The sequence below is a fragment of the Patiria miniata genome, unplaced genomic scaffold (assembly GCF_015706575.1).
Source record: "Patiria miniata isolate m_02_andy unplaced genomic scaffold, ASM1570657v1 HiC_scaffold_16, whole genome shotgun sequence".
Taxonomy (NCBI): domain Eukaryota; kingdom Metazoa; phylum Echinodermata; class Asteroidea; order Valvatida; family Asterinidae; genus Patiria; species Patiria miniata.
The window spans coordinates 3,455,096-3,478,198 of NW_024037054.1; the positions used below are offsets into that span (position 1 = coordinate 3,455,096).

At 39.4% G+C, this 23,103-nt stretch overlaps 2 protein-coding genes across 2 annotated transcripts; one reads left to right on the forward strand and one right to left on the reverse strand.

Moving 5' to 3' along the window:
* The first annotated feature begins 1,673 nt into the window (after window positions 1–1,673).
* LOC119722685 (V-type proton ATPase subunit E-like) lies at window positions 1,674–11,572 on the forward strand. The gene is made up of 7 exons (XM_038192933.1): window positions 1,674–1,855; window positions 6,372–6,437; window positions 7,486–7,595; window positions 8,490–8,715; window positions 9,067–9,161; window positions 9,687–9,774; window positions 10,597–11,572. The coding sequence occupies exons 1-7, from the start codon at window positions 1,823–1,825 to the stop codon at window positions 10,657–10,659; spliced, it is 681 nt and encodes a 226-aa protein (XP_038048861.1). The 5' UTR covers window positions 1,674–1,822; the 3' UTR covers window positions 10,660–11,572.
* A 2,869-nt stretch (window positions 11,573–14,441) lies between these two features.
* LOC119722686 (RAF proto-oncogene serine/threonine-protein kinase-like) lies at window positions 14,442–16,608 on the reverse strand. Its single transcript, XM_038192934.1, has 4 exons — window positions 16,517–16,608; window positions 16,169–16,292; window positions 15,767–15,892; window positions 14,442–15,624 (listed from the first exon to the last, which is right to left on the reverse strand). The coding sequence occupies exons 2-4, from the start codon at window positions 16,282–16,284 to the stop codon at window positions 14,532–14,534; spliced, it is 1,335 nt and encodes a 444-aa protein (XP_038048862.1). The 5' UTR covers window positions 16,285–16,292; window positions 16,517–16,608; the 3' UTR covers window positions 14,442–14,531.
* Window positions 16,609–23,103: the final 6,495 nt, after the last annotated feature.

Consider the following 23,103-nt stretch of genomic DNA (forward strand, 5'->3'; position numbering starts at 1 on the left):
TACTACAAACTCTAACATTATGGCAACGTAATAAGTAACATTTTATATGACAAGGGACAAAATTTGCATTTTATTTTTAAAAATGCATTTATATTTAATTAAAGTACATTTGTGTCCTTTAAATATGTGTTTCTATCAAATTTATATATGTATTGTTAGGTCAATATATTTAAAAAGTGTTTTTTAAAAGTATTTTCCTATATTATGCCCTTAACAAATTTGATGTTACTCTCCTAACAAAGTTTAAATGTGTGTGCTTAATTTAAACAAAAAAAACTGGTTTTTTTCTCTGCAGATATTGGGTGTCTGCAACTCTTTGAAATATAATCCTTTAATAGTGGCTTGCCTTTGAACCTCTTATGCACAAAAAAGATCTGCCGTAGTAAATGTCCGGCAAATAACTCAAATGTCCGGCAAATAACTCAAATGTCCGGCAAATAACTCAACATTTGAGTATTGTTCGTTTAATACCTGTGAATTTTAGCAATTTTGGTGTATACCTCAAAAGTTTTTTATTGCTGGTAAAATAGCAATTCACCGTATAAAGTTGTAAAAAAAAATTGCACAGGGAGAGCAGCTCATCTCACATTCATTTCAAGAGTATCATTGGAAAAAATATGATTTAATGATGTTTTCTTCCAAACTTCAAGACTTGTTTATTTTAAATTTAATTCTTTTTCCATACTGCATTCCTTTTTAAGTGTTTTAATAACATTAATGGTTGATGCCTTTGAAATCAAGTACATTGTTTATTTCATTGGTTTTTTTAATGGGTATTAAATGTGTTGGAGCATGTCCCATGAACCAACCATAAAAGCTGTTTCAAAAAAAAATTAGATGTATTTTGGTTGTTGATTTTTCTTTTATAAGGCCAAAAAAAAAATACTCGGTCTCTGGTCAGCGCACGCGTCGATTTTAATCATGCGCGTCAACCTTTTTTTTCCTTCAAATTAACACAGAAGCTACAACAGCGCCCTCTATTGCCGCACCTCCTCAAATTTTTGCACCAAGAAGCACCAAGGAATGGGGAAATTGCACCAAGGCAAATGATAAAGGGCACCAAGGCAAATTATGGAGGAAACCAATGTATAATGAGGACACAAAAAAGCAAAATAGTACCCACCTTGTCTGTACAATTCAAGCTTGAAAAAAAAAACCATCCAAAAAAAAAAAAAAAAAGCGTCACCGCATCAATTCCGGAACTTCGGGCTGACCAGGGACCGATTATTTTTTTTGGGGGGGGGGCTAATATTTGTTTAATAGTCAAAGAAAACACACAGACTTCCTGTCAAGCAAATTTCTTTCCAGTATCCCCCCCCCCCCTTCCCAACCTGGCGGCTAAGGAATGGCCCCTAAATTGCACATAAATTGAACTGAGACAAATGAGAAAAAAAAAAATCACAAGTGTGGTCATATCATGACTGCTTTGTGAATGATACAAAAATATGCAAATTATAAAGTTTAGAAATGACTGAATAATAGGCACATGTTTGAGTCACAGGTTTTTTTAAGCATCACATGACCATTTGCTATCAACCTCGTCTCTACATTTACGCGTTGGTGTGCTTGATTAGTGTACAGTGTGCAGTGTCGGCTGTTTGTGCTCTGGGGACGCCTGTGATATCGATGTCTGAATCCTGGGCTTTGATAAGGCTTATTTCACGGAAGTAGCATAATTTTCTTGATCACCCGACTATTTTAAAGTCTGCTCCCAAATTTTGGAGCTTGGCATTTTTGTTCTCTGCTCTGTACAATTTGGTTCCTTTTCATCCAAAATTCTTATTTATAATTCGTATTTGGGAACACAACCCGTTGCTTCAGGATGTCACAAAACGATGAAGAAGTTAAAAAGCAGGTAAGCTGTGCAGAATTGAAACGAAAAACTGCCGATAAGCATGAAGAATAAGTTGACCAGTTTCCGGACACATCATCACGGGTGACAAATGGGGCTGGTTCGCTGGGGGAGTAGCTGGAGTTACCCAGCCCTGAGTTTTATCATTGGGTTGTCTATTAGGGCTGGAGCGCATTTTTCTCAAAACTTGTAGTATTTGCAAAAAAATTTGGAAAATGTTCAATTTTGTCCCCGTTACACACTAATTGCAACTGCAACTCACCCCAAACTTGCCTGGAATAACCATTACACAGGTCCTTGAAGTAAAAAACGATCCACGATGAAGATTCAGCCTACAAATTGCAGTGAAAACAGGAGGAATAACCGCTAACTTGACAACCTTGCTGGATTGGCCAGGACCGCTATTGGTTTGTGCACAAAAAAAATTGTGTACAATGAATGGCGGTCGATTAACAGGCACAGAGAGCGATCGCTGTCAACTACTCGGTTTTGCCGGCTGCGCTGGCTGTTGGCGCATGACGTCACGCGGAAGCGTAACACCCGATGACTGTTTCATGCACTATTGGTTGCGGTTCCAGTACCAAAGCTGTGATGCGAGTGGTAAACCTTATACTAGTGCATGAAACAGTCATCGGGTGTTACGCTTCCGCGTGACGTCATGCGCCAACAGCCAGCGCAGCCGGCAAAAACGAGTAGTTGACAGCGATCGCTCTCTGTGCCTGTTAATCGACCGCCATTCATTGTACACATTTTTTTTGTGCACAAACCAATAGCGGTCCTGGCCAATCCAGCAAGGTTGTCAAGTTAGCGGTTATTCCTCCTGTTTTCACTGCAATTGTAGGCTGAATCTTCATCGTGGATCGTTTTTTACTTCAAGGATCTGTGTAATGGTTATTCCAGGCAAGTTTGGGGTGAGTTGCAGTTGCAATTAGTGTGTAACGGGGACAAAATTGAACATTTTCCAAAATTTTTTTGCAAATACTACAAGTTTTGAGAAAAATGCGCTCCAGCCCTAGATGACAACCCAATGATAAAACTCAGGGCTGGGTAACTCCAGCTACTGGGGGAGGGGTTTAGAATTAGAGTGGCGATCGTGTAGTGTAGGGCCCCTATTAAGTTCCGATCAAATTAGACTAGAGTCGAGGGTGGTTTTCATTACTCAAAAAAATAACCTCTCAATTAGATGACACCTTTTTTTTGGTAATTTTTGAACAGTTTCTTGGGGTAGCAAGCATGGGTAGAAATTAGGCAGTGTATATTTTGCCGGAGACGGCAAACCTTTAGTAAACGTTAGTTTGCCGGATATGCACTGAACATGCGCAGTTACTGTTTTTTTGTAGTTAAACATTTTCCGGTGACAAGTTTTAGTCTGGCTCCATGCCAAAATTATCGTTGTTACCTCGTATTCACAAGATGGGATTCAGACCATTTTATAATTTCGGACTTTATTTCCCTTTTAAAAAAAATCCTCCAGAGCCACAAATCTGAAAAAGAAAATGTAATACTCTGCAAAAAATGTTTGAGACATGTTAAAATAATAAAAGAAGAATATTCTTATTTATTTGGGGATGAGAAAAAAAAACTTTAAAATGTGGTGCGGTTGGAATCGAACGCGAGTCATCCCGCTTACTAGAGCCTTTGCTTAACCCACTACACCAAACGTGCTACACAACTTTTGGTGGGAATTTAATACATCTTATAATTCAGCCTAGCCCGACTGCGTCTGGCCGTACAGTACTATCGCAAGCTCTGTAGTACGGCCAGACGCCCGATGCTTCCACAGAGACTGAATTTTGTTGGCCGCCGATGTAGCGATTTTGCTACATCTTTCGATCGCGATTATCTTTTCATCCAGGACACAAATTTCCAAAGTTAAGGTTCGTAGTCGTAGAGCAACTCATACCTTTTCGAAAAAACGTTGTTTGGTCTCAATATTTTCATCCATCTGGCCACAAGACGAATTTCAGTCATCAGATTCCACAAATATCGTCCCCCATGCGATCCCCCATGCGATTTCAAAATGGCGGCCGCGCTGTAATGTATGCAATATGCAGGCGCGCCCGCGCAAACTCATGAATATGCATAAACAGTCTGTGACGTATACCTCGTGTTTTTGGACGTACAGCCCCGCCGCACGCACGTCCAAAAACACGAGGTCATACGTCACAGACTGTTATGCATATTCATGAGTTTGCGCGGGCGCGCCTGCATATTGCATACATTACAGCGCGGCCGCCATTTTGAAATCGCATGGGGGATCGCATGGGGGACGATATTTGTGGAATCTGATGACTGAAATTCGTCTTGTGGCCAGATGGATAAAAATATTGAGACCAAACAACGTTTTTTCGAAAAGGTATGAGTTGCTCTACGACTTCGAACCTTAACTTTGGAAATTTGTGTCCTGGATGAAAAGATAATCGCGATCGAAAGATGTAGCAAAATCGCTACATCGGCGGCCAACAAAATTCAGTCTCTGTGGAAGCATCGGGCGTCTGGCCGTACTACAGAGCTTGCGATAGTACTGTACGGCCAGACGCAGTCGGGCTAAATTCAGCCCTATTTTAAAGAGTACAGCGCCCTCTGTTGATATGGATTGCCGCCGGCAAACCTTTAGTAATCGTTAGTTTGCCGTCATTACCTCCGGCAAAATATCCACTACCTAGAAATTACGATTTTCCTACGCGGTTTACCATGTTTACAGTTGGTGCCGTGCGATTCAGCACATCTTGCACGTTTACAGTTCATCATAAACATTGCGGGGTGATCGCCATCTTTATTTTCGTGTTACATTTTGTCGTCATCGTCATTTTACCCCCAAATTTCTAAAAATATTCAAAACTTGGCCCTCTATGACATGTATGATGACATACTTTACTAGTCTAGCTTGAGACTTGAGTAACTCCAGCTAACATGCTCATCAGGAATTCACATGTAACGCTGGAGACAGAACTACGTTGTAAAATTGAGATCTTAACTGATAAGAATTAAGAGACCCTAAAAATGGGCCTCCACAAAATGGCAATTTTCCCTCTTTTATGGCAACCCATATTACATTTACGAACCTCATAACCTACCCCTAGACACAGAACCCCGAAAAATTGTTTGCAGCACGAAACACCAATTAAGTACAAAAACGTCCATCAAAACAGAGACATTTCCCACAGAACCGCTCCACAGTTTGCCCTAAACTTCGTACAATACCTCACGACATACTCATGTTATGTGCGCGTAATAAACATCACTGGATTCTACTCCTAAGGCCTAAACTTCGTGCAATACCTCCGAGCAAACCAAAAATCATCGATCGATCATATAATGTCTGTGTGCACGTTTTAAGTGTCGGATTGGCTCAGTGCGGAAAGGGCATATTTTTCATCATTTTGGCCTGAAAACTGTCAGAATCCAGCGCTGCTTGTTAGACGCACATAACATGAGTATGTCATGAGGTATTGCACGAAGTTTAGGGGCAAACTGTGCAGCGGTTCTGTGGGAAATGTCTCGGTTTTGATGGACGTTTTTGTACTTAATTGGTGTTTTTCGTGCTGCAAACAATTTTGCGGGGTTCTGTGTCTATGAGGCTCCGCTCACGCGGAGCATCATAGTTCTAGGAGTACTCTAGCCCGACTGCGTCTGGCCGTACAGTACTATCGCAAGCTCTGTAGTACGGCCAGATGCTCAATGCTTCCAAAAAGACTGAATTTTTTTCCCCGCTGATGTAGCGATTTTGCTACAGATTTTGATCAATTATCTTTTCATCCAGGACACAAATTTCCAAAGTTAAGGTTCTTAGTCGTAGAGCAACTCATACCTTTTCGAAAAAACGTTCTTTGGTCTCAATATTTTCATCCATCTGGCCAAAAGACGACTTTTAGTCAGCATCTTCCACAAATATCGTCCTGAAAATGTCCTCCATGCGATTTCAAAATGGCGGCCGCGTTGTAATGTATGCATTATGCGAGCGTGCTTGGGTAAGATAATGAATATGCATTATTTAGTTCATGACCTCGTGTTTGTATGGCCAGCCGCGCCACGCGCCCGACAAACGTCATAAACTATGATGCATATTCATTATCTTACCCAAGCACGCTCGCATAATGCATACATTACAACGCGGCCGCCATTTTGAAATCGCATAGAGGACATTTTCAGGACGATATTTGTGGAAGATGATGACTAAAAGTCGTCTTTTGGCCAGATGGATGAAAATATTGAGACCAAAGAACGTTTTTTCGAAAAGGTATGAGTTGCTCTACGACTAAGAACCTTCACTGTGGAAATTTGTGTCCTGGATGAAAAGATAATCTCGATCAAAATCTGTAGCAAAATCGCTACATCAGCGGGGGAAAAAATTCAGTCTTTGTGGAAGCATTGAGCGTCTGGCCGTACTACAGAGCTTGCGATAGTACTGTACGGCCAGACGCAGTCGGGCTAGGAGTACTCATAACCATCTTCATTTAAATAACTATGCAGTAGTCATAATTTTAATTTTTATATTGCTCTTTTTTTTTGATAACAGATTCAGCATATGATGGCCTTCATTGACCAGGAGGCCAGAGAGAAAGCTGAAGAGATTGAGGCCAAGGTGGGAACACATTTCTTGCATTCTCCACCAGTCAAACCAAGTTGATATTTTACTTTTTTTAGACCACTGACAGTTCATATTCATTTGTTAAAACTCTGATCTCAAATTTCTCATCCACACTGTCACTTTTCGCATTGGAATTTTCATAAATGACAAGTTTTAATTTTGTATTGTGTTATTTTGTATCACTAGAGTAATGTATGTTATGGGTGAGATGTCTAAAAATCCATCTGGATTGTTTGGCAGGTTGAGTTGACTTTATTTTGATCTTTATCAGTTAGAGATTTACAGGTATCATTCCTCCGGCTTAGGTACATACAGCAGTTTAGGTTACAAAACACACAAACAATAAGCTTATTTATTATTCCAACGGCACATGTAAATGTAGTAGATCAAGGAATAATCGGGATACACATAAAGCAGTGATTTCCGATATGAAAAGCTGCACACTTGATTTGGTTAAGTGCCACATTTAACACATTTTTTAATTAGCAAGGACTTTTTCGTACTTTATTGCAAGATACCTTTGACCTGAACAACTTCAATGTGAAGGAATGAAATATTGAATTGGCATATTTTAACCCTAACTCCCTGAGCCTTTTTGCTAGGATGTAACCTCAATCCTGCAAAATCCTCCAATTGGCCTCATCGAAAAATAGCATATAGCCTCAATCCTGCAAAATCCTCCATTATTTCTTGAATGTGGTCCTTGGAGGGGTGACCACCGTCAATATGTCGAGGCAGAGGCAGTGACATCATGGAGCAGTGCGGAGGATTTGAAGTAAAATCATTCAAGGACTAAATTTATGCACGGCTGAGCATAAACAACTCAAGGTCCGGCCCAAGACCTTGACACAGTGCGTCATCTGAAATCAGCAACCCACTTTTGCCTTGTAACCTCAATCCTGCAAATTCCTCCAATTTGCAAAAAGGATTTTAGAGGATTTGGGATGGTTAGGGTTAATAACCTTCTAGTGCAACCTTTTGGTAGGACGTTGCAAAAGAGGATTGAGTGTTTACTTTTGACAAATCAAATTTGCTTGTTTAGGCTGAGGAAGAATTTCAAATTGAGAAAGGAAGACTGGTCCAGCAACAGCGTCTGAAAATCATGGAGTACTATGAACGCAAGGAGAAGAACTTGGAGCTACAGAAAAAGATGTAAGTTCAAATACTTATTGGTATAAGCTATGAACCCTCCTGTTGTTTGATCAGTCACAGACAGTCAAAACTTTCTTCCACTTCCCCTGCCATGCGTTTGTATACAGACTAATAAAACACAGGAAAAGTACAGTTGTGTAAACACTGTGACTAGTCAAATTCCGTCAACAGACAAAAGAGGTCACTGGTAGGTATAGCTGACATATCAATCACCTCCAGTCAAAGCATGGCTATATCAAATTAAGAAGGGAATTCTTAACTGTTAAAAACTGTCACTTGATTGATTTTGACTGCTGTGATGGTGTATCTGAATTTGTCAGGTTCATACATTTTAGCACCTTGGTAAAAAAGCAAGACAATGTTGTTGCAGATCTCATTTACAAATGTTAATTGTTAGTAGCGCACTGGGCTACTGGACTATTTTTTTCAGCTAGGTTGAATTTAGTCTGAACAAAGCCTTCAATTCACAGAGGATGATGGGTTTAGAGTCTGAGTCCAACCAGTATGTTGTTGACCATATGAACAATGAACTAAATGAAAACGTGTACGCGCGTACAAATAGGATGCTGCGTTCTGGCTGGCGCACGAGTGTGTTGGAGAAGTAGGCCAACCATTCAACTGGGGAAGTGATAATAGCAACCAATAAGATTTTAGAATTACTATAAGCGTTGCCTGTCCTTCATCACGTTCTTCATCTATTCCCCCAGTAAGTGGGGAGTGAGAATCTTGTTCGCGAACACTGTTCACGTGTTGGTTCCCGTCGTTCAAAACCCTGTTCTCGTGTTCATTCAAGACGAGAACAGGTATCGCATACGCCCCAGTTGTGTTCGTTTTTGCGATGTCCTGGTTAAATACTATTAAATCAGACTGTTGTTGATGTGTATCTTCCGACAGCCAACAGTCCAACATGCTGAACCAGGCCCGGCTCAGGGTCCTCAAGTGCCGGGAGGACCACGTGATGGCCATCCTGGACGAAGCTCGCTTACGTCTCGGGGAGGTCATCCAGGACCGCAACAAGTACGCCCAGATCCTGAAGGGTCTGCTGGGCCAGGGGCTGTACCAGCTCATGGAGAAGAAAGTGACGGTGCGCTGCAAAGAGTGCGACCTGGCACTGGTCAAGGTAGGGAGAGATAAAGCAGCTGTCTGGGATGTTATTCCTCTACTGCAGTTTCATGGTTTTTACTTTCAGTGTTCAGACAGTGATGATCTGATAACTCATTAGCCCTTGTATTACATTTGTACTACACTGTATTTACTTTTTGATGAATCCATAAACCCATAGGGTGCTGGGGCGGTATAAGGAGTAACAGGCAGGCGCTTTCGGGGTGGTTCAGGGACTGAAATGTTAAAGCGCAACTCCAAGAGAAAAAAAAAACTGAGGTTCTTAACCTTTAAAAAGTTATGGTTCATTTGAGACATTTGCATAGCTGCCAACTATTAAGAATTTTGCGTAATTATTATGAATCTTCAGGAGCAAACGAAGGCGGCTCTCGCTGACTATAAGAAGGCAGCCAATAGAGACTGCGAGGTCAAGTTTGATGAAGAAAACTTCCTTGGAGCCGACATGTAAGTGAATGTTTTTCAGTTTGGTTTGATCCTGCATTGGTTATGTTCAGCCATGCATAAATCAGCTCTGTGTTTTTCTGACATTTTATCCGCACTGCTTCTAAACGCCATTCGCACTGCCTCAAACCATAGCAGTAACTGGCAGAAGATTTTGGAGGATTGAGGCAGTGGTCACCCTCCAGAGACTAAATTCAAGAAATAACGGATGATTTTGGAGTACTGAGGCTGAATCAATTTTTTTCTTGGTGGCAATTGGAGGATTTTGTAGGATTGAGGTTGCATCCTAGCCAGAGGACCTAGGGGGTTAGGGTTATTAAGCGAGTAAAATTGAGAAGAAGCAAAAATTTAAAAGAAGTATAGTTGTCATAAATCTTTCAACGTTACCGAGGGAGCATTTTATTTCCATTCACCACTTGATTGCTGCTATCGCCATATTATTGTATTAAGAATTGATGAATTTGTCCTCCATTATCACTGAAACAAATAGAGAACCAAACGTTGAGTGTTGAACCTTTCTCTCCACAGCACTGGTGGTATAGAGATGTACACGGCCAACAACAAAATCAAGGTCACCAATACTTTAGAAAGTCGGTTAGATCTAATGAGTCGCCAGGTAAGTCAGATATTTTTTTTCCATTTGATTTTTGTTGTTGGTGGTGTTTTGAATTCTTGTTCTGGTATACTAAATCATGGCACTGCTTATCCCGATTATTATTATTATCTATTTCTGGTAATGAAACTAAGGATTTAAGCACTGTGGCTCGCGAGCCTGAAGAAAAACCTGTAGAGAGAAGATAATGAAAAGAAATTACAGTTTTAGAGGTGGGAGGAAAACCCCAAAAGAATATTCTGGGGAAATCCACGGAATGAGGCCTGAAAACCCAATCCACGTGTGGCCAGGTCACTGCAGCGGAAGGCGAGGAAAGAACCACTGCGTCAACCTGACTCCCTGATATAAGAATCTCTGCTACAACAGACAATTCTCTGCTAGCAGAAAGATAAATGCATGAATAATGGTCTCAAAAGGATTTTCATTCAGGGCCAGGGACATTTTAAAAGTTGTTACAGACCAGTCGGAGTTGCCCACTTTTTGATTTAACACTGTGGTGGCTTTCAACCATAACTGGGACGCTCCAAATATTTGGTATGTTGCCCAATGCATTCGTATCTTTAGTGACATGTTCAGAGCTTTGCGAAATGCACATGTGATGGGCATCCAGGCACGGAAGTGTCCCAGTAATGGCTGCTTGGGCACTACAGACAAATTCAAGGGGAGGTCGGGGTGGGGGAGGGGGAGATGGCAGAGGGAATTCTTAATTTTTCCAGTCAGCATGGGGGGGGGGGAACACCCTTGGGTATGCCTATTGAGACCGCGACATGTGTACATCCCATAACTAAGGATTTGGAATTTTGAATTTACTTCTGCAATTTATAGATGCTTCCCGAGGTGAGAAAGATCATGTTTGGAGTCAACGTAAACCGGAAATTTGAGGACTAAAAACAACGCAAATACACACGTCACTTGTGTTGCTACCCTTCCCAGGAAATACTTTTCTTCGTCGTACAAAGAGTAATATATATTTTATCGTCCGTGTGAAAATTAGTGGTGTCGAATACATGTACGTACACTCCCCACCCAGTGAAACTAGTCATCATGGACAAGCTAAAGCCGTGTTCACACTGGAGTTTATTTAGTGAAACTAACAGACACTGGTGTTAAGTTTACAGAAACTGTTGTCAAATAACCAAATTAAGTCTGGTGCGGACAGACGGTAAATCTGTAAGTTTAATGCCCTGTAGCGGTAAGTTTTGCCGGAGGCCGAAGTTAATCTAAGTGCAGACGAACGGTAGTATAACCACAATAGAATGTGCATAATCACTCGCTGTGACTGTTTACAAAATTAAGTCTAATGTGAACACAGTTTTCATCTCATTTTAATAATAATGAAATAGAAGGAAACCAATATTGGAAAAGGGAAGTACTTTTTGAACCAAATGTGGTTTTTTGTTTAATTTATAAAATTCCCAACCTTTTTATAAAGTTGTCAGTATTAATTAAAAAAAGAAAAGTGTCTGCTTTGTTTAAGCACTTGAATTTATGATTAATTGATGACATGAATCCGGAAAACCTCACTATATTTTGAAAAATGTTTTATTGAAATGCATGTAGTGTAAAACGTTTGGTTTCCTGAAAATTTGGCCAGTGTCTGTGCTTTTCGAGTCACTCTTTTCATTCAGGACACTCATTTGGTGGTGGTGTTTTAATACTGGCAAGAACTTTTAATATTCTTTGAACTTTCTCATGCTACATGTATGTTCCCATTGGTGTTTACGAAATCTTGGCTTGGCTTTTGCTATAGAGATACCAAATCCTGTTAATCTAGGCTAATGGTTAAGGTATTGTCATTGGGTAAGATTTTTTGTGTGAATTAAAGCTTGGGCCAGAGATGAAGCCAAAACTACAGATGACACCCAGGTTTCGTAAACCTCCCGCGTTGCTTTGAAACCTAAACCTTTATGGATAGCCCATCCGTTGTATTTAAGGATATTTCTTTGCTCCTTAAGCTTTTCAAGGGTGACTGCTCTATGTTCCGACACCCCTATATTCCGCCACCCCTATGTTCTGACAACCCGCACATAAGTTAGGGTTAGGAATATGTGCAATCGGAACATAAGTGTGTCGGAACATAGGTGTGTCGGAACATAGGTGTGTCGGAACATAGGTGTGTCGGAACATAGGTGTGTCGGAACACAGGTGTGTCGGAACATAGGTGTGTCAGGACAAAGGTGTGTCGGAACATAGGTGTGTCGGAACATAGGTGTGTCGGAACATAGGTGTGTCGGAACATAGGTGTGTCGGAACTTAGGTGTGTCTGAACAGGTGTGTCGGAACATAGCCTAGGTGTGTCGGAACATAGGTGTGTCGGAACATAGGTGTGTCAGAACATGGGTGTGTCGGAACATAGGTGTGTCGGAACATAGGTGTGTCGGAACATAGGTGTGTCAGAACATAGGTGTCGACAGTGTCGGAACATAGTTGTGTCGGAACATAGGTGTGTCAGAACATGAGTGTGTGACCTTTTCAAAGTACCGGTACCTATATAATACACACTTCTGGTGTTTAGTTTCTGATGTAACTGTGGCCTATGCTGCTCTCAATAGACCATTATCATGTTGCGGCAATCTTGATTTTGTCCCATTCAAATCAAGTAACCAAAGCGAGGGAAAATAGTCTGGCTCCTTTTTGCACTAAAAACATTATCATTCAGTACTGTTATGGAATACAGGGAACATGACTAAAATGGCGGCAGCATGATAAAGGTCTGTTCTGTGCAAGTCCTAGTTCTCTTAGATTTTCCATGTTCTTGCCTTAGGTATCAAATTCTTCACATTTGCGTACTTCACTAAGAACAACCTTCAATTTGTGTATGTTGACATGACCCACTAGTTATATAACCACATTCCATGAGTCGAAATGTTTGGTTTTGAATTGCAAAAGACTGTGTGTATTTCTGAGATTTGAATGCAATATTGTAAACCCATTTGTTTAAACGTAATACATGTAATTAGCTTACAATACTGATTTAATAAAATATGCATATCAACATTTACATTTGATATTTGGTGTTCATTGAAATCATGTACAGTAGCTTACACCGCTTTTGTACAGCTGAAGATGAATAGTTTGCAATATAGTTCAAATAACCTTTTCTTGAGAGTTGCATTACTTCTAAAATGGACATAAGGGCGTCCTTTTTTTTCTATGTTTCTCAAATTTTTATTTTTCTTGCCTCTGAAGTAGGGTCTGTCTGTCCGCTAAAAAATAATGAAATCCGGAAAAAAATTGCAGCTGCACCTTTTGAACTAAATATAGCATTCCGTTCGTTTTTCCGTTCGCAACATTTCTTATTTCCGGGCACAAAACCACTTGACCTTCACTTCCGGTGTTACCGGAAGTGCAATCAAAATTGTATATAACTCGAAAATGGAAGCATTTTACTACAGACATATACATTATCGAAGTGTTAGTTCGGAATGCCAAATACGAGAAACGCCATGATGATGTCATCACCGAAAAGGGCGCCCTCTGGAGGCACATCAAAGACAGTTAAACTTTTTTAATTTTAAACCACTCATCGGTTTTCTTTGGACAGCCCCAAATAGATTTGACTGTTTCAGAATCATGACATCATCAGACCGGAAGTTATTGTAGGGAGAATTTAGAATGATCAGTTTTTCTAATAAACATAAATCGTTAGATCCCTGTCTAATGACTATTTTCGTAGCACAAGCTTGGGCTACCAAATAGTGTGACTTCATTTTTTTTTACCTTGTTCCGCCTCCTCTGTAAAGGTTACTTTTGGAATCCTAATTTGTTAAATCATAAAATGTAGTAATATATACGTTTCTGTTAAGACACATAAGGCAACAAAATTGACAAATCCACTTTGTCCTTGAGTTTTCAGAATTTGGGGGTTTTATTTAAAAATATCAAAATATATATAAAATATAAAAAAAATATCAAATGTTTAGTGAGATGTGTAATAAATTTATAGAATAGGACGCTGATTTCTGGCAAAATTGCATGATTATTTGATTACAATTATTTTGTTCACCAACAATTTATTTCAGTGATCTGTGAGTAACCAGAGAATCTACCTGAAAAGTATATTACTGAAGGGATGTACAGTGGAAATTTAAATTTCTTTGGCATCAAACCATTTTATAAATATGTATCTCTTTTTTCTTCTTCTTCGTTTCAGTATAAAAATATAAATGTAGCCAATGAAGGTGTAGAAACTGTCCAGCATAAATATACAAAAACTTCCATGATTCAATTAATTATGTTTCCATGATTTCAATAAATATCAATATTCATTGTGACATGCATGAATATTTTTGACTGGCATAAAATATCATTTTTTGTCATACAGTATGAAAATATAATCGATTCTTGCATTTAAGTATTGCAGCAAAGTTGGTCATTTGTCCCATTTGGTATTTACAAGTATGAACAAGTTAATATAAATTTTCGGGCTGATATTGAAAGACTTGTCCCCAACTTTTGGCATATGTAGTGTACACCGACCCCCGTTTGGAAATGTACAGAGCACTATACACTTCAAATTGCTCTCATGAACATTTTAATACATAAAAACACAAATTGTGTTCATGGAGAAAGGTATTTAAACATTTGGCAAGTTTAGCGGCTCGGCGCTGTGTCCAATATGAGGAAACTAAGTGTCCAATTAATGTGGTCAGCAATAAGTGGCACTGATCTGCTTTTGCCTGCCTTTTTCCTAACGGAATCAGTGGAGGGCGCTGTTAACTGGCAGTTTTGCTCCAGGCTGTGTGAATGCTGTGTTGAGTCTACTTGGGAGACGAAGGGCGTTTCAGCATACTGCAGACCTTGTCGATGCTGGGACGCTTGTGAGCAGTCTTGCGGGCGCATTTCTTGCCGATGTGGCGAAGTGAGGCGATTTTGGCTCGTTTACCAACGGCACGGAGGATTCTTCCAAAGGCGTAGACGTCGGCAGCCAGTGTGAATGGGGTCGCATCACGAAGCACCTCGGGTGCCACAAAGGGCTTAGCAGCTGATTTGGCAGCGGCTTGGATCTCAGGGGTGGAGTGGATCGTAGGAGGGAGTCTTGCAAAGGTGCAGTCACCAAGATCACAGATCTTGGCTCTCCATCCTTTCCAGTTGCCATCAGTGGCATACAGGAGGATGTTCTCAGGCTTGAGGTTGACGTGGAGGTACTCCAACTTATGGAAGTAGTTTATCCCATCAGCTATGTCCCGAGCAATCTGGAACCAGTCGCTGTGTGGAATATCAGAGGCAGCGACTTTCTGGTTGCTCAGAACATCCTCCAAAGTGATGCTCTCGGGGATGAAGTCATTGCCGACAAACTCTTCCAGGATGCAGCGGAAAGGAGACTGCTCAACAACACCAATCAGCTGAGGGAAGGACGGATGACTGTCCGTGATGTGGAGGGCATCAACTTCCTTCTGGAATCTTGCCTCTGGATCATGTCCTTGGATGATCTTAGCGGCAACAAGTTTGTTGCTCTCAGATGGGATGCGCACAAGATGCACGGTTCCGGTCTCGCCAGATCCAACCTCCACCCACTGTCCCAGGATATCCAGCTCTGGCTCGATGTCACTGCACTGGTACAAACGGCTCCCGAGATAAGAAGGATATCCGTTGTACATGTAGAAGCCGGATTTCTTGGGCTTGTCTTGAGATGGAGACTTCTTGGGTCTCGGAGAAGCTCTTGCCCTGGGAGCAGGGGGTGACTTCTGAGGGGGCGGCGGAGTAGATGAGGCTTGCTTAGATGGGGAGGTTCCAGTCTCCAATGATTTGTCGGAGGCAGATGAGCACTGGGAAGAGGAGGAAACACTTTCCTCATCAACTGATTCAACTGTTGCTGCTATGGCAACATCCTCCACCATCTCTTTCTCCAATCTGTGGAATCCGAAATTATTCAGCAAATGTGAGTAGTTTTTCAATCTATTCTATGATAAAGAAACAAGAACTGGTTCTCTGTTACGGAAGGGGGAAGGGAAATAAGTGTAAATTGATAATCTTGTCTCTTTCTTGAACTCACCTTGTTGGCATTTCGGAGCTGGATGCTTTGATCTCAGGAGAAGGATTAGCAGCTTTCCTCTCCTTGGACTTGAAGATCGCCCTGATGGCTCGCCTCAACCCTGACAGTTTCTTTTTCTTCATTTTCCTGAAGAAAAAAAACCCACGTTTTTGAAAGTCATGTATTTGGCATTTCTGTGGGACTAAGATTGAAGTTTGAAATAGGCCTAGTCAAGTTTGACCAAACGGAAATTGTAACTTGTAAGAATGGATCTTCTGTTTATTCTGAAACATGTTAAAACAGTGTCAATCGATTGAGATCCAATAAAACATGGTAGGAAATTAATTTGAATCTTAAGTTAAGAGAAAATAACAAACAACAATATTGATCAAAAGGGGATTTGTTAAAATGTATTATTCTTACATGTCAGCGTGGTCAGGGGGTGATGGCACAGCACACTTGGACGTCAAGTTGGTGCTTGTTGTCTGGCTGTTGACTTTTCCAGACTCGTTGAAACTCACTTCCTGCATTCTAGCCATTGTCTGTTCTGTGGGAAAAGAAAGTTAGGATTATTTATAGCAGACCTACTATTTCAACATTCACAAAACATTTCACACTGTGACCATGGTGACTCAGTGTTTTGCATTGCGTAATGTACCATGTGCACAATCCTATAGGAAACACATGGGTAGTCAACTCTCATCACTCCAAAAAGATTTGGTCAAAATAAACTGACAATATTTCGAGGAAATGTTGTGGAAATGTACTCACCGAATGCAGATTTTTCTCAAGGTGTCAATCGCACACTTAAAAGTGGATTTTTATCGCTCTTTAAGCTTGGAAATCTCAAAATTCACTCGGAAATTGCAGTCAGAAATCTTCCTGCCTGTGTTAACAACGGTTTGTTTACTTGTTTTTTTTTGCAACCTGCGGAGTAACTTAGAGTAAGTTTCCCGGAACTACATGGAAACTTTATTGCATTTAGACCGAGTAGTACATGTCAGTGAAAGTTGTGGAGACCAAAGTTATTGAAGTCATTTTCTTCTACAGAGTTACGTGAAACATCACAGATTTACATTTTCATTATGATTATTGTATTTGTTTTCAAAATTAAAGTAAATATAGCTGGCAAACATGAACTACTCGATGCCGAAGAAACTATACCGCGTGGTGATTTACCGCTTTTGAGAATGTTCTTACGCGCAGTAAAGTAGTTTGGTTGCTTGGAGCGCTCTTGTTGCGGTTACGTCACAAAAACGGGAGTGGACACGCGCATGTTCGGCCGCGTCTACGTCTGCGTTCGATCGAACGTCGAACGTACGCGCGCGTACGTGTTTCTGATTTTTATTTTTGTGTAAGTTTAACCCAAAAATTAATAATGGTCACATTTTTAAAGTTCCAATGAAAACAAAACATATGACGCCTGAAGGGCCAGGGAGGGGGGGGGGGACAACGTGGTACAACCCCCCCCCCCCCTCCCCGGCGGCAGTTTGATGGCGTCATAAAAAAAACAGTATTTTTAAGACGGTTTTAATATGGTTCAGACCTCGTTACAGTGCCACCCTTGCAAAAAATACTGGAGACGCTACTACTGGGCCTGCAAAGCCGTGCGTCCTTTGCATTTTGCCCCCCCCCCCCCCCCCCCCAGTGGTGTAAATCTGTGCCAGGGGACTGAGGAGGATTGGGGCAATTAAACAGAAAATTTGCCCGGTCGTGGAGATTCGAAAAGCCTGGGGGGGGGGGGGTTGCTGCTGGACACCACATGACACCTGGGGGCGCTGTTCATGATAGAGATGTAACCATTGATCTCCATATAATGTAACCAACCCTCGTTCCCCATGGGTACGATCTTGTTGTTGTCCATAAACATTGAATTTAATCGGGATCGTATTTTCGCGCTTATACCGCTACATTTTTGGTTACATTATTTGTCTTCTCTGCACGTTTATTTAATATTCGAACGACTTGTGCTACTAATCACGCCCAATCACTAGACGAAATTTCAATCTAATACAACAGCTTTCTCTTAAGATATTGTCCCCACAACGAGTGTGTTATTTTAATCCATGAAACTTGAATTTAATCGGGATCACATTTATTTTCGCGCTTATAACGCTACATTGTTTTGGTCATATTATTTTAATTCTCTGCACAGTTTATTTAATATTCAAACGACCTGTGTTACCTATCACAACCAATCACTAGACGAAATTTCAATTCAATACATGAGGTTTAAGTTGTTGAGTTATCATCTCCACAACGAGTGTGCTGTTTTTGTTCCATGAAAATTCAATTTAATCGGGATCGTATTTTTCGCGCTTAACACGCTACATTGTTTTGATCATATTATTTTTGTTCTCTGCACGATTTATTTAATATTTAAACGACCTGTGTTACTCATCACGACCAATCACTAGACGAAATTTCAGTTCAATCCATGAAGTTTTTGTTGAGTTATCGTCTCCACAATGAGTGTCTTGTTTTTGTTCCATGAAAATTGAATTTAATTGCGATTATATTTTTCTCGCTTCAACACACTACATTGATTTGGTCATATTATTTTTGTTCTCTGCACGATTTATTTAATATTCAAACGACCTTTGTTACTCATCACGACCAATCACTAGACGAAATTTCAGTTCAATACATGAGGTTTTTGTTGAGTTATCGTGTCCACAATGAGTGTCTTGTTTTTGTTCCATGGAAATTGAATTTAATTGCGATTATATTTTTCGCGCTTCAACACACTACATTGATTTGGTCATATTATTTTTGTTCTCTGCACGATTTATTTAATATTCAAACGACCTGTGTTACTCATCACGACCAATCACTAGACGAAATTTCAGTTCAATACATGAGGTTTTTGTTGAGTTATCGTGTCCACAATGAGTGTCTTGTTTTTGTTCCATGGAAATTGAATTTAATTGCGATTATATTTTTCGCGCTTATTACACTACATTGTTTTGGTCATATTATTTTTGTTCTCTGCACGATTTATTTAATATTCGAACGACCTGTGTTACTCATCACGACCAATCACTAGACGAAATTTCAGTTCAATACATGAGGTTTTTGTTGAGTTATCGTGTCCACAATGAGTGTCTTGTTTTTGTTCCATGAAAATTGAAAATAATTGCGATTATATTTTTCGCGCTTAAACACACTACATTGTTTTGGTCATATTAGTTTTGTTCTCTGCACGATTTATTAAATATTCAAACGACCTGTGTTACCCATCACGACCAATCACTAGACGAAATTTCAGTTCAATACATGAGGTTTTTGTTGAGTTATCGTCTTCACAATGAGTGTCTTGTTTTTGTTCCATGAAAATTGAATTTAATTGCGATTATATTTTTCGCGCTTCAACACACTACATTGTTTTGGTCATATTATTTTTGTTCTCTGCACGATTTATTAAATATTCAAACGACCTGTGTTACTCATCACGACCAATCACTAGACGAAATTTCAGTTCAATACATGAGGTTTTTGTTGAGTTATCGTCTCTACAATGAGTGTCTTGTTTTTGTTCCATGAAAATTGAATTTAATTGCGATTATATTTTTCTCGCTTAAACACACTACATTTTTTTGGTCATATTATTTTTGCTCTGCACGATTTTTTTAATATTCAAACTACCTTTGTTACTCATCACGACCAATCACTAGACGAAATTTCAGTTCAATTCATGAGGTTTTTGTTGAGTTATCGTCTCCACAATGAGTGTCTTGTTTTTGTTCCATGAAAATTGAAAATAATTGCGATTATATTTTTCGCGCTTATCACACTACATTGTTTTGGTCATATTATTTTGGCTCTCTGCACGATTTATTTAATATTCAAACTACCTTCGTTACTCATCACGACCAATCACTAGACGAAATTTCAGTTCAATACATGAGGTTTTTGTTGAGTTATCGTCTCCACAATGAGTGTCTTGTTTTTGTTCCATGAAAATTGAATTTAATTGCGATTATATTTTTCTCGCTTAAACACACTACATTTTTTTGGTCATATTATTTTTGCTCTGCACGATTTTTTTAATATTCAAACTACCTTTGTTACTCATCACGACCAATCACTAGACGAAATTTCAGTTCAATTCATGAGGTTTTTGTTGAGTTATCGTCTCCACAATGAGTGTCTTGTTTTTGTTCCATGAAAATTGAAAATAATTGCGATTATATTTTTCGCGCTTATCACACTGCATTGTTTTGGTCATATTATTTTGGCTCTCTGCACGATTTATTTAATATTCAAACTACCTTCGTTACTCATCACGACCAATCACTAGACGAAATTTCAGTTCAATACATGAGGTTTTTGTTGAGTTATCATCTCCACAATGAGTGTGCTGTTTCTGTTGAAGAAACATTGAATTTAATCGGGATCGTATTTTTGCGCTTATAACGCTACATTTTTCGGTTACATTACTTTTCTTCTCTGCAAGATTTATTTAATATTCGAACGACTTGTGCTACTACTCACGACCAATCACTAGACGAAATTTCAATTTAATACAACAGCTTTCTCTTGAGTTAACGTCCCCACAACGAGTGTGTTATTTTTAATCCATGAAAACTGAATTTAATTGGGATCGTATTTTCGCGCTTCGTACGCTTCATTGCTTTAGTCATATTATTTATGTTCTCTGCACGATTTCTTTAATATTCAAACGACCTGTGTTACTCATCACGACCAATCACTAGACAAAATTTCAATTCAGTACAAACCTACATGCATCTCTCTTTCAATAAAATATGTCCAAACCAATATTACGTTTCAAATTTTGCCATTTCTTTATTTTTCCATTCAACAAATAACTTCTAAATACCTTTTTGATGTCCAATTATCGGATTCGACAATTAATTATACACAGGATCCTGTAATAGGTAAAATTTGCTTGTAACTATAAATATATTGCTTTGCGAATACAATATACATACAATGCAAAACGTTTCATCGTTATTACGTTCAGAATCGCAACGTCCATTAACATCACTGATTTGAACAAAATGGAAACAGCAACAATGCAACAAAATAATTAATTACTGTAACTCGGCTTAATCTTTGGTATTTCACTGAAAAACGTTCAACTCTGAAAGTCGAAAACTTCTAATAACCCAAAATATTTTTGGGAACCAGTTGAAGTACATGTACAACTGAAGTCAAACTTAAAATCTGAAAATTCTTATTTTTTATTTTTACATTATAGTAATTAGTAACATAAATCATCTTTGTCAGTAAATGATACTGAGTAGATTTTATTTTACAATAAACTCTTTCTATGAACATTATGTACAACATATAGTCGTATTTGTGCATACCAGTACATGTGCATGGACAAATATATACATGAACTAATGGTAGTACTAGCATACATCTTTTAGGAAAAAAAATATCAATTTAACCGATGTACTGTCATCTTTTCACCAAACAAAGGAATTTTCGGTCAGCTAAAAGAAACATAAAATCATAGAAACCGTGAAAGAAAAGTTGTTGTACAACTCTGAGATAAAGGAGTTGATTTTGAAAAGTATTACATACTTCAAGTAATTCATAAACCTTAGTGTTGGCTTTTACACTCTTAATACAAGTCTGGGGTTTTAGGCAACGCTGCCACTGAGAACCTTATCCAGCTCGTGTGAACTAAATTGGTCTTAATTTAAATCAGAAATTAGTCTTAGATTTAGTTCAGAAATTATTTGTGCATACTTTATGCCAGACACGTGCAAGCCCATGGTTTTGTGGGCATGCAAGCAGTGCGTGTCTGAGGCCTCTCGTAAGCATTCAGAAAGCGCCCTCTAGTGCATGCACACAGTCCGTAAAGCGGCTTTAGTCTTCACATTTCCAACAGTTACAATATCTGGCATATAACACACTCCACGCCTCCCCCCCCCCCCCCCCACATAAAAACAGCAACATGTAGAATGCCATGGTCCAGTGGTTAGGGTGTTTGACTCATGTGTGAAGGTGTATGAGTTCGAACCCCGCCAGGAACATGGTGTTTGTGCCCTTGGGCAAGACACTTAACTACAATTGCTCTCTCCACCCAGGAGTATAAATGGGTACCTGTGAGGGTCGAGGACCGATTGAGCGCTGATATCGGTTGCCCCGTGGTCCCATGGTCTGATGAACGGGGTTAATAATTGTAAAGCGCTTTGAGATTGTTGATACGATGGAAAGCGCTATATAGCACAATTATTAATTATTAGTACATGTACTTACATGTAGTAACAAGGCTGGAGCATGTTTTGCCAGAGTAACGTGTAATATGCACTCATATATAATTATACATGTAGGTTCACATCACTCTATACATTGTACTAGATCTATGTACATGGAGATAGCACCAAGAGTTAATATGTATACATTAAAGCACCTGGAAACACATGACAAACGAGCTTTTTACACACACACAAAGGCAAAATGTACGCAAGGTATGTAGGTTTGCATATTACAGTCTACCATGCATGTTATAGTGGTTTTGATCATAGCCTGTAAATTTCACATACGCGCGGGTGACATTGTCGCGCGCTTTCATAAATATGCACAAATCAATGAGAATGTTTACATTTATGCGACAAATTGGGTGACTTATCACACAATTTTTTTCCAAGACAAATTTGAAGTGATTTCATCACTTAACACAAAACTTTCCACCGAGAATCTGAGCCTGAACTGATTGGTTGTAAATGTAATAGCAGATGGACGATAAATGGTGCGACATTGTGTATTTGTGGACAAATGCGTGTCTGCCACTAAACGCAGTTGTTGCGACAAAAATTGTGTATTTGTGAATAAGGCCTAATGATCAGAAACAACTTAATATGAATACCACTTTTGAATCAAATCAAGGTATCTTTACAATTGTGTCCACAAATCACCCCGTACTTTTGTTAATCTTGCGCCCTAATCGGGATTTTGTTTTTTTACGAAGTCCTCAAAAAGCCTCTCATAACTTTGTCACAAAACTTAAGATGACATTTTCAGCCCCTGACATTACATAAACTAGAGTTTACTATGCCTATCATCAGCTGCTGTAGTACTGAACACCAAAAGCTCTATTTATATATATACTTATATAAATATCAAATTATTGCTTTTTATGTAGTTATTACTTGCACTGGGTTTTAACTGGGCCTTTTTTTTTTAGGACATTCAATACTGGAGAAATATAGTTGGTTTTGCATAATGCATTGATCGAGTTCAATGGTTTTTTTAAAGCACGGTTTTGAAAAAGCTTTCTTACTTGATATTTAACCTACCATAGTTGGGAATGCGAATTTCCACTGGAATAACGTAGTCTATTTTTATTCTCTGCAACACGTAAAACAAGAGTTTTTAACCAA

Excerpts from the sequence above, each read along its gene's own strand:
- LOC119722685 (XM_038192933.1), top strand. The coding sequence starts at position 1,823 with ATGTCACAAAACGATGAAGAAGTTAAAAAGCAG. Across the intron at positions 7,596-8,489 it reads TTGGAGCTACAGAAAAAGAT|CCAACAGTCCAACATGCTGA; the intron begins GTAAGTTCAAAT and ends ATCTTCCGACAG. Across the intron at positions 8,716-9,066 it reads GCGACCTGGCACTGGTCAAG|GAGCAAACGAAGGCGGCTCT; the intron begins GTAGGGAGAGAT and ends ATGAATCTTCAG.
- LOC119722686 (XM_038192934.1), bottom strand. The coding sequence starts at position 16,284 with ATGGCTAGAATGCAGGAAGTGAGTTTCAACGAGTCTGGAAAAGTCAAC. Across the intron at positions 15,893-16,168 it reads CCCCCTGACCACGCTGACAT|GAAAATGAAGAAAAAGAAAC; the intron begins GTAAGAATAATA and ends TTTTTTCTTCAG. Across the intron at positions 15,625-15,766 it reads AGCTCCGAAATGCCAACAAG|ATTGGAGAAAGAGATGGTGG; the intron begins GTGAGTTCAAGA and ends CGGATTCCACAG.